This window comes from Choloepus didactylus, chromosome 15 (genome assembly GCF_015220235.1).
Source record: "Choloepus didactylus isolate mChoDid1 chromosome 15, mChoDid1.pri, whole genome shotgun sequence".
Classification (NCBI taxonomy): Eukaryota; Metazoa; Chordata; class Mammalia; order Pilosa; family Megalonychidae; genus Choloepus; species Choloepus didactylus.
The window spans coordinates 30,441,245-30,452,947 of record NC_051321.1 but is presented as its reverse complement, the minus strand read 5'-3'; the positions used below and the strand labels follow the sequence as shown (position 1 = coordinate 30,452,947).

Sequence of the window (11,703 nt, the reverse complement as noted above, 5' to 3'; positions counted from 1 at the left end):
GGTAAAAAAAGAATGAACTGTGACAGACACAACCGGAATTAATCATAAAAAACATTATGCCAAGCAAAAGTCAGACACAAAAGGGTACATACTGTATAACCCCATTTATATGAAATCTGAAAAGGGAAAATTAATCTATAGTGACAGAAAGTCCTGGGGCAGAGGGTAGAATGAGGAGAGAACTGATTTCAAAGGGGTCTGAGGAAAATTTTTGGAGAGATGGAAATATTCTATATCCTGATTACGGTGGTGGTCACACAGGTGTAAACATTTCATCAAACTCAATCTGCATATTTAAAATGCGTATGTATTCTATGCAACTTATTAAATAAAGTTTATTACATTTTTTATAATTCACACTTGGAAGCATTTCCCTTGAATATTTAGTGTCTATTTTATACTGGGGGAATTAAAGTATCATTGAATCTTAAACTAATATACTAAAATTTCTGCACCCAAATTGCTCATTCATTAAGTATCTACTGGGCACCTACTATATATGCCAGGCTTTATGCTACACCCAGGTATCAAGAGAGTAGAGAAGACAATGTCTCAAGAGAAGTCTTTGGAAAGAATGTAGTGCCTTCCCAAGAACTTACCCTGTGATGCTATTACCCTCATTCCAGTGATATTTATCCAAAATACCCAAAGCTTTCAAAAACACTTCTTTAATCTTGTCTCTGTATCTCATGGCACATTTTTCTGGTGAAAAGTCTTAGTACTTCAAGGGTGTGGCTTGTTTATTTTTTAAATAACCAAAAGTTATTCACAGCTGCATTTAGTGAATACCAATCTGGAAACCAGGTATGAATAGCAAGACAATAAGGCTACACCACTACCACAAAAAGAGTAACAATGTTATGACCCAACATAGAGTTGTTGGAATAATGTATATAACCTCTCAAAGAGATAACTTAAAAGGGCTTTGCCCTTTTGAGTGCTTAAGTCCTGGGTCATTTGTTTAAAAAAAATGGGGGGAAGGAGCCTCACTGATTTGCAATTATACTTTATTACAAATTGTCATTCAAAATGTTAATTTAAACTTATTATATACCTATATATGTGTGTATGCCTAGTTTGAATCTTGGTTGTTATATCCTTGGACAAAGCGCTTAAAAGTAATATATCTGTTCCACAGTGTTGTAAATATAAAATGAGATAATTAATGTAACTGAGATAATCTATATAAAATACTTAGAACAGGGCCTGGAATATTATAAGGCCTAAGTAAATGCTAGTAATTAATATTATATAGGCATACCTCATTTTATTGTGCTTTACTTCATTGTGCTTTGCAGATACTACATTTTTTACAAACTGAGGGTTTATTGCAACTCTGCATCAAACAAGTCTATCAGTGCCAATTTTCCAACAGCATGTGCTCACTTTGTATCTCTATGACACATTTTAATTAAGGTATGTACATTGCTTTTTCAGACATAATGCTACTGTACACTTAGACTAATGTACTGGAAAAACAAAAAATTCATGTGACTCATTTTATTGTGGTATTCACTTTATTGCAGTAGTCTGGAACCAAACCCACAATATCTCTGAGGTATGCCTGTACTAAAATATAAGCAAAGTATATTAGTGTCTAGATGTAAGATTACCAAAGGGGAAAAAAAACCCCAAAAAAGCAAATAAAAAGAAGAAATTTTTAAAGTGTCTACAGTTTATACACAAAGATTCAGTGACATTTTCAATAAACAAGACAGTTCATTTTTTCATTTTTCTGCAGAAATATCTCCATGCTCAGTAACAAAACATAAGGCACATTATAGGTTCTCAATAAATATTTATTGGATTTAACTATTTTAATATAATGAGCGTGCCTTAATAACTATGGGGAAAAAGTGTGCCACTTTTTAACCCTATTAACTTCTAAATCTGCTTTAGATAATATTTTTTTCAGCTGCTCAATCATCTTGCTATTCTGTTCCGCAAAGAGCTAGACTTCTTATATGATTAAATCAAGATGTGTTTATTGAATTGCCTGTTGTTCTATCCAAAGCCGCAGCTCTTAAGCAATTAGAAAATGCTACTCACCAGCAAGTGTGTAATCCATATCAAAACCAAAACACTTTATCTTTTCCATGGCTAAACTTCGATTCACAAACACCCTATAAAAAGGAATAAAAAATGATGTATCAATTAACACTAAACAAAACAAACTCTAATGTATAAAGAAGTTGACTATTTTTCTAGATCTTCTCAGTTAAAGTACCAACATAAAGATCTATAATAAAAATTATTCAAGTCCTTCTTATACCACAAGTGAAATCAGACATTATATGAAAATATGTGAACTTACGTATTGTATCCTGGCATTAACAACACCATATACCCAAGATTTCATGGAATAGGTGCTTCTTTTCAAAGTCTGACACCATAAAATAAGTTTACTTTGGGATTTCATAATTCATTCATGCATTCATTTATAATTCATTTAATAAACAAAGATTTATTAAAAGCATATGCTAGATACTCACTATTGCCAAGAGACGGAAACAGTCCAAATGTCCCTCAATGGATGAGGGGATAAACAAACTGTGGTATATATATATATATATACACTGGACTATTATGCAGCTATAAGACAGAACAAAGTCACAGAACGTATAACAACATGGATGAACCTTGAGGACATTATGTTGAGTGAAATCAGCCAGAAACAAAAGGACAAATACTGTATGGTCTCACTAATATGAACTGACATTAATGAGCAAACTTTGAGAGTTAAAGCAGAGAATACAGGTGTTCTGGTTTGGTAATGCTACTCTTATGCAAAATACCAGAAATGGATTGCTTTTACAAAGTGGGTTTTTCTGGGGTTACAAATTTACAGTCTGAAGGCTATGAAAACGTCCATATTAAGTCATCAACACAAGTATACCTTCACCAAAGGAAGGCCAATGTTAGGAAAACCTCTGTTAGCTGGGAAGGCACATGGCTGGCATTTGCTGATCCTGGGTTGTATTCCAGCAGCCCTCTCACAGTTCCTGTGTGTTCTTCAAAATGTTGCTCTTGGGGCATTTTGTCCTTTTTAGCTTCTCCAGAGCAAACTCTGGGCTAGCATAAGTCTGCTTTCAATGGCCATCTCCAAAATGTCTCTCTTAGCTTCTCTCCAAAATGCCACTCACAGCTGCTCTGAGGTCCTTCTGTTTGTGAGCTCTTTTACAGGACTCCAGAGATTAAATCAAGACCCACCCTAAATGGATGGGGCCCATATCTCCATGGAAATAATCCAACCAAACATTTCACTCACAGTTGACTGAGTCACATCTCCATGGAAACCCTCAATCAAAGGATTCCAACCTAATCAACACTAATACATCCACTCCCACAAGGTTGCATGAAAGAACATGGTGTTTTGGGAGACATAATAAATTCAGACATGCACAACAGGTTATCAAGAGATTGAAAGAGGGTAGAGATCGGGCATTTGATGCTGAAGGAGTATAAAATGTTCAAAAGGATTGACTGCATAGATCCAGAAATGGATAGCACAATACTGTGTGATGATAGCATGATATTGTAAGTACAACGAACAAAGATGTCTGTGAGTAAAGCTGAAAGAGGAAGGCTAGGGGCAGAAGAAAAGATAGACGATAAAGACTGGGACTGTATAACTAGTGAAACCTAGAGTGGCCAATGATGGTGATTAAATGTACAAATATAAAAATGTTTTTACATGTGGGAGAACAAATGACTGTTAACCTTGCAAGGTATTGAAAAAGGGATGGTATTGGGGAAAAAATATAATCAATGCAAACTAGAGTCTAATGTTAACAGTAACACTGTAATATGCTTCCATTAAATGTAACAAAGGCACTATACCAAAGCTAAATATAAGAGGGGAATGTAAGGGAGGGGTATGGGATTCTTGGTAGTGGTGGTGTTGTCTGACCTTATTATTCTATTTTTATTTTTTCTTAAAAAAATTTTTGGGAGTAATGATATGTTCAAGTGCTGACTGCGGTGATGAATGCATAACTATATGATGATACTGTGAATTGATTGTACACCATGAATGATTATATGATATGTGAATATATCTATAAAATTGCAGGGGGGGAATAAACAGAGGGTTACAAGTGCTGGAGAAAACGTGGAGAGAGGAATAAACCTATTCACTGATGGTGGGGAAGTAGAATGGTGCAGCCTATCTGGAGGACAGTGTGGTGGTTCCATAAGAAGCTAAGTATTGTGCAGATCTCTCAGTGGAGGCCGTGGAGGCAGAAGGGCAATGGTATGACATACTCAAGATACTGACAGAGGAGAACTGCCGGCCAAGAATCCTATATCTGGCGGGGCAGTCCTTTGAAAATGACAGAGTTTGAAATGTTCACAGAGGGACGGGCACTGGAGGGGGTTCATGGGCGGGGAAACTTCTCTGCAGGAGGTACTAAAGGGAGTGCTGCGGATGGATGGGGAGGGATGGGGGAGGGAGGTTTGGAGAGGAGTATAGAGGTGAAGATGTCAGGAGATGGAGGGAGGGTGGAGATTGGACATTTGATGTTGAAGGAGTGTGGAGTGTTCTGGAGGACTGATTGTGTGGATCTGGAAATGGATAGCACAATTGAATCTGGGAGCATGGGCTATAAGGGGAAGGCTTATATAAAGGTTCCTAGATTGTAAGCTCTTAACAGCAGTCACATTTATTTATGAGTTGTATCAATTATTTCTAAACTTTCAGATTCTGAGCTGTTTATGTGTGACGTGGTCAGTCCCACAGGCTTTGGGTATCTGTGTGTTGCCTGGGACTTGAGGCTAGGGTTTGGAGGCTGTGGGTGTCGGCATTGCCCTGTGGACCAACTACTGGGGAGGCTGGGAAGGGGACCAGACTTCAACTGGAGATACAGACATGGCGGACTTGGTTGAGACGGGAGTGGATCTGACTGAGGGTACAGGATGATACTAACTGTGTTCTGAAGCTTTGGATTCTGTGTGGGACCAAAGAAGAAGACGGTTGTATGGTGCGAGGTCTATATTTTCTGTAGCACGCTATATACTTTGACTTGTGTGTCGGTTTGCTCAGATGCATGGGGCCTTGACTGGGGAGTGAGACCGTGTTGTTTGTGCAGGTTGGTGTGGAGCCCTGATAAAACCCAGAGTAATTTGGGGACAAAATAAAAAGTATTTGCGAGGCTGCCTTGGGGGACTGTGGAAAAGCGTGAAGGTATTGAACTTCGCCAGCTGGGGAATTCCTGACATTCTCACAAGCACTGGGGACCACCAGCTTGGTGGGCTGGGCCCTCCATCTTGGGGCTTGCCCTTACAAAGCTTGATACTGCAGAGGAGAGGCTAATCAAGTTCATGGTTGTGCCTAGGAGTCATTCTCAGAGGGCTTCTTTTGTTGCTCAGATGTGGCCTCTCTCTCTAGGTTGGCCAGGCAGGTGGACTGCCACCTTCCCTCCTGTGTGGGGCATGACTCCAAGGGGTGTGAATCTCCCTGGCAGTGTGGGGCGTGGCTCCTGGGAATGAGCCTGCACCCTGCACTGTGTGACTGAGGAGGCCTTTCGGACCAAAAGGGGGAGGAGGGTTGAAGCAAAATAAAGTTTCGATGGCTGGGAGATTTCGGGTGGAGTCAAGAGGTCATTCTAGAGGTGGCTCTTGTGCATTATATAGATAACACTTTTTGGTTTTTAGTTTGTTAGAATGGTTGGAGGGAAATGTCTGGGATTGCTGAATTGCAGTTCAGTGTCCTTGATTCTTCCGTGCAGGTGTATGGCTTTTATGCTGTGACCGTGTGATTGTGGAGACCTTGTGACTCACACTCCCTTCACCCAGTGTGTGGACGGGTGAGTGGAAACAGTGGGGACAGGGAGTGGATGAATGATATGGAGGAGGAGGATGTGGGACGTTTGGAGTGTTCTTTCTGCTTTTACTCTTATTCTTATTTTTACTTTTTGGAGTAAAGAGAATGTTTGGAAATTGTGGTGTTGAGTACACAGCTATATGATGATACTGTGGACAGCTGCTTCACACTTTGGATGATTATATGCTATGTGACTATATTTCAATTATAAAAAAGTAAATGAGCAGGGAGGTGGGGTATGGGATGCTTTGAGGGTTCTCTTTTACTTTTATTTTTATTTTCATTTTAATTTTTTGGAGTGATGAAAATGTTCAGAAGTTGATTGTTGTGTTGACTGCACAACTGTGTGATGAAACCGTGAGCAACTGTGCACTTCAGATGATTGTGTGATGTGTGAGCGTATTTCAATAAAATTACATAAAAAATAAAAGAAGCTAAGCATGTGGGTGCCATAAGGTCCTACAACCTCATTATTGGTATATATTTGGAAGAATTGAGAGCAGGGACATGAATGTACATTTGCACACTGGTGTTTACAGCAGCAGTATTCACCATTTGGACGGAGGTGGCCTTAGGGTACAATGACTGATGAACAGAAGGGTGAACTGTGGTGTATGCATACAATAGAATATTGGGTGACTGCAAGAAGGAATTAAGTTATGAGACATCCAACCAAGTGAATGGATCTTGAGGACAGCATTTTGAGTGAAATATGCCAGAAACGAAAAGACAAACGTTATAATGCCTCACTAATATGGACTAACTATAATGTGTAAACTCTGAGAACTCAATCTTACAGCAAAGGTTATCAGGGGAAAGCTTACTGTAAAGGTCCCTAGACTGTAAGCTTTTACAGCAGTCACATCTATTCCTGAGTTGTTATGGTTATCTCTAAATTCTGAGATGCTGAGCTGAGCTCTTTGTGTATAACCTGGACAATCTCTGGAACTTCAGGTACCTCTGTGACACCTGAGACTCAGAGCTAGAGTTCGGCAGCTATGAATGTCAGTTTTACCTCATATAACCATGGCTGAAAAAGCTGAAAAAACATCACACTTCAATTAGAGATACGAATGAATTAGATATGGTTAGGACTAAGGCAGATCAGGCCAAAAGGTAAAGGACAATATTGACTGTGATTTAAAACTTAAACTTCTGTGGGAGACCAAGGGAAGAGATGTTTATTTGGTGCAGGATCTATATTTTCTGTAGCACACTAAATAACTTAACTTGTACAGTTTATTCAAACTCCATAATTACATGGAACTTTGAATAGGAAGTAAGATCTGGTGGGTTTGTACAGGTTAGTGTGAAATCCTGACACATCCCAAAAATAATTTGGGCAGAGAATAAAAATGTATTTGCAGGACCCCCCCCCCCCCAAGGAACTGGGGAAAAATGCGGAAATATTAAACTTCCCCACCTGGGGAATTACTGATATTCTCAAAAGCATTCAGAAGTACCAATTTAGTAGGCTGAGCCCTCGATCTTTGGGCTTGCCCTTAAGAAGCTTGTTACTGCAAAGGAGAGGCTAAGCATACTTATAATTGTGCCTACGAGTCTCCCTCAGAGAACCTGTTTGTTGCTTAGATGTGGCCTCTCTCTGTCTCTCTAAGCCCACTCAGCAGGTAAACTCACTGCCCTCCCCTCTATGCGGGACATGACTCTCTGGGATGTAAATCTCCCAGGCAAAGCAGGACCTGACTCTCAGGGATTAGCCTGGACCCAGCATAGTAGGACTAAGAAAGTCTTCTTGACCAAAAGGGAGAAGCAAAATGAAAAAAAAAAAAAAAAAAAAAAGTTTCCGGGGTTGAGAGATTTCAAATGGAGTCAAGAGGTCATTCTGAAGAGTATTGTGCTAGATAAATACCCTTTTTTAGATTTTAGTGTGTTGGAATAGCTAGAAGGAAATACCTGAAACTGTCAAACTGCAACCAAGTAGCCTTGATTCTTGAAGACAACTGAATAACTATGTTTCTTACATTGTGTGACTGTGTGATTGTGAAAACCTGTGGCTCACACTCCCTTTAGCCAGTGTATGGACAGATAAGTAGAAAAATGGGGACAAAAACTAAATGAAAAATAGAGGGGATGGGATGTTTTAGGTGTTCTTTACTTTTTTTTTTATTTTATTATTATTATTTTTTTGGAGTAATGAAAATGTTCAAAAATTGATTGTGGTGATAAATGCACAACTATATAATGGTACTATGAACAAGTGATTACACACTGTGGTTGATTGTATGGTATGTGAATATATCTCAATAAAACTGAATTTAAAAACAAACAAAAGAAAAGAAAAAGCATATGCTGGAGAAGGATTTTGGGAAGATGGAGCAGTAGTAAGCCCCAGGAATCAGTCTCTTCAGCAAAACAGTTACCAAACTGGCATAAACTTTCTGAATCAGCTATTTTGAAACACACAGCATGCAGGAAAGCATCAGAAAAGAGGTTGGTAAATTGTGGTATATCAATTTCATCCTCTACACAATGACTACCATCTCCTACCTCCAGCCGCAAGACAGGCAGCATTGGAGATTGCAGCCTGGGCTCATGGTCCAGCTTGCTCGTTCTAGGGTGGGCTATAAGGACCTAGTGCTCCAAAATTCAGGAGCCACGTGTGGCCACTGATCGCCGCTTTTGATCAGTTACTTCAGACTGCTGGGGAACTGGATCTGAGGGTGGCCATTATTTCAACCCTCCCCCCACATCCCCATCCCACAGGCAAAAGTGGCACTGAAGAGGCATATTTTGGAAAAGTCACAAAGTGACAGCTCAAGCCCTCAACAACAACAACAAAAACTAGCAACCCAGAGGAATGGAAAAATGAGATTTTACGAGTTACAACAATCTAATACTCAAAATGTCCAGTTCTCAACAAAAATTTATAAAACACACAAAGACAGGAAGAATAGCCCATACAGAGGAAAAAGAATTTGCCAGAAACCATCCCTGAGGAAGCTCATATGCTGGAACTGTTGGTCAATGACATGAAATCAACTGTCAAATATATTCAGTGAGCTAAAGGAATATATATAAAAGGAAGTAAAGGTAATAAGGAAAACATTGTCTGAACAAAATAAAGACAAAGAAATTATAAAGGGGAACCAAACAGAAATTTTGGAGCTGCAAAGTACAGTAATTGAAATGAAAAACTCATGAGATGGATTCAACAGCAGATTTGAACAGGCAGAACAAAGGATCAGAAAGAAAAAATGATGAGGAAAATGAACAGAGCCAGAGGGACCTGTGGAAGACCATCAAGTGTACTACCAACACACTCATCATTGGAATCCCAGAAGGACAAAAAGGAGAAAGGGGCAGAAAATGTATTTGAAGAAATAACAGTCAAAAACTTCCCCAATCTGTTAAAAGACATGAATATATGCATCCAGGAGCCCAACGAACTCCAAGCAGAATAGACTCTAAGAAATCTATACCCAAGACATAACAGTGAAATTCTCAAATCCAAAGAGAAGATTTTGAAAGCTTCAAGACAGAAGAAACTTGTCAAACACAAGGGGTCCATGACAAAATTAACAGCAAATTTCTTATCAGAAACCATGGAGACCAGAAGTCATGGGGTGGCAGATTTAAAGTCATTAAAGAAAAAAAATCAAACAAACAAAAACTGTCAACAAAGAATTCTACATCTGGCAAAATTACCTTTCAAAAATGAGGGCAAAATTAAGATATTTACACATAAACAAAAAGCGAAAGAGTCCATTACCAGAAGACCTGCCCTACAAGAACTGCTAAAGGGACATAAATAAATAATTTATGAAATAAAAGGACACTAGACTGTAACTTGAAGCCATATGAAGAAATAAAGAGCAGTGGTAAAGTTATCTATATAGGTAAATTTAAAATCCTACATTATTATACGCTGGCTTGTGTGCTGGTTTGAATGTATTATGTCCACCAAAACATCATCATCTTTGATGCAATCTTGTGGGGGCAGATATATTAGTGTTGACTGGGTTGGAACCCTTTGATTGAGTGTTTCCATGGAGATGTGATTCAATCAACTGTGGGTGAGACATTTGATTGGATAATTTCCATGGAGAAGTTACCCCACCCATTCAGGTTGGGTCTGAATTGAATCACTGGAGCCCTATAAAGAAGCTCACAAACAGAAGGACCCAAGAGCAACTGAGAGTGACATTTTGGAGAGGAGCTGCAGCTGAAAGACATTTTGAAGACAGCCACTGAAAGATGACATTTTGGAGAATGCCGAAAGATGACATTTTGGAGAATGCCATTTTGAAACGCAACCTGGGAGCAAGCAGACGCCAGCCACGTGCCTTCCCAGCTAACAGAGGCTTTCTGGATGCCAATGGCCTTTCTCCAGTGAAGTTACCCTATTGATGCCTTACCTTGGACACTTTATGACCCTAAGACTGTAACTTTGTAACCAAATATACCCCCTTCATAAAAGCCAATTCATTTCTGGTGTTTTGCAAAACAGCAGCATTAGCAAACCGGAACAGCTTGTAACTGCCTTTTCTTCCTTTTTACTTAACAGACAAATGTGTCAGATAACATTTAAAATCTCTGCAAAAAGATGTAATCCGAGAAGGGGGGTCTGAAGACACAAAGGAGTAAAGTTCATAAGCTACTGAAACCTGGTTGGTACTAGTCGAACGAGGTTGTTATTAGCTTAAGATGTTAATTCTAAGTGGTTACAAAGGTAGCCACTAAGAAAATGACACGGTTACCCTGGTTCTCCACCCCTCCTTCCCACAGCACCCAAGAGACTATGGTGGATCCTCACATCAGGCAGATCAAGATCAAAACTGGCATGGTGAAGCAATTGATCAAAGAAAAAGTGATGTATGATAAAGAAGCTAAACAACAAGAAGAAAAGGTTGAAAAAATGAAAGCTTAAGATGGTGAATATTATGCCATTAAAAAGCAGGCAGACTCCCTGCTACGTGGGACCCGACTCCCAGGGGTGTAAATCTCCCTGGCAATGCAGGATATGACTCCCAGGGATGAATCTGGACCGGGCATCATGGGATTGAGAATACCTTCTTGACCAAAAGGGGGATGCAAAATGAGACGAAATAGCTTCAGTGGCTGAGAGATTTCAAATGGAGTCGAGAGGTCACTCTGATAGACATTCTTATGCACTATATAGATAACACCTCTTAGGTTTTAATGTATTGGAATAGCTAGAAGCAAATACCTGAAACTATCAAACTCCAACCCAGTAGTCTGGACTCCTGAAGACGACTGTATAACAATGTAGATTACAAGAGGTGACAGTGTGATTGTGAAAACCTTGTGGATCACACTCCCTTTATCTAGTGTATGGATGGATGAGTAGAAAAATGTGGAAAAAAACTAAATGAAAAATAGGGTAGGATGGGGGGGATGGTTTGGGTATTCTTTTCTACTTTTGTTTTTTTATTCTTATATTCTTTCTGATGTAAGGAAAATGTTCAGAAATAGATGGTAATGATGAATGTATAACTATATGATCATACTGTGAACAGTTGATTGTACACCATGGATGATTGTATGGTATGTGAATATATTTCAATAAAACTGAATTAAAAAAAAAAAAAAAAAAAAAAGGGCAGGCAGAGATCCTAGATTGCCAGCACAGGTTGGAAGCTGCATACACCGATCTTCTGCAGTTATTAGAAAGTGAAAAAGGCTTGGAAGAAACTGAGGAATATAAAGATGCACATTCAGTACTGGATTCAGTGAAGTTAGAAGCCTGAAATTTATCTGTACATGGGTTTTTTTTTGCATTAAATCCTGGAATCCATTCCACAATTATTATTTTTGACCACTATGCATGTTGAAGTAGTGTGATTCTTTTTATGCCACTGCATATCTTTTTCTTAGCCTAATTTAATGTGTCAAATATATGA

The 11,703-nt window shown here is 39.0% G+C and overlaps 1 protein-coding gene and 1 pseudogene across 2 annotated transcripts in view; one reads left to right on the top strand and one right to left on the bottom strand.

Moving 5' to 3' along the window:
- NT5C2 (5'-nucleotidase, cytosolic II) overlaps window positions 1–11,703 on the bottom strand; it is a 123,079-nt gene that overhangs the window by 38,181 nt on the left and 73,195 nt on the right. For both annotated transcript variants that reach the window (XM_037805076.1, XM_037805077.1), the window contains exon 2: window positions 2,050–2,123. In XM_037805076.1, the coding sequence (XP_037661004.1) occupies window positions 2,050–2,123 (74 nt within the window). The remainder of the gene's footprint in view (window positions 1–2,049; window positions 2,124–11,703) is intronic.
- The window catches only part of LOC119510668, a 69,979-nt pseudogene continuing 63,143 nt past the window's right edge, over window positions 4,868–11,703 (top strand).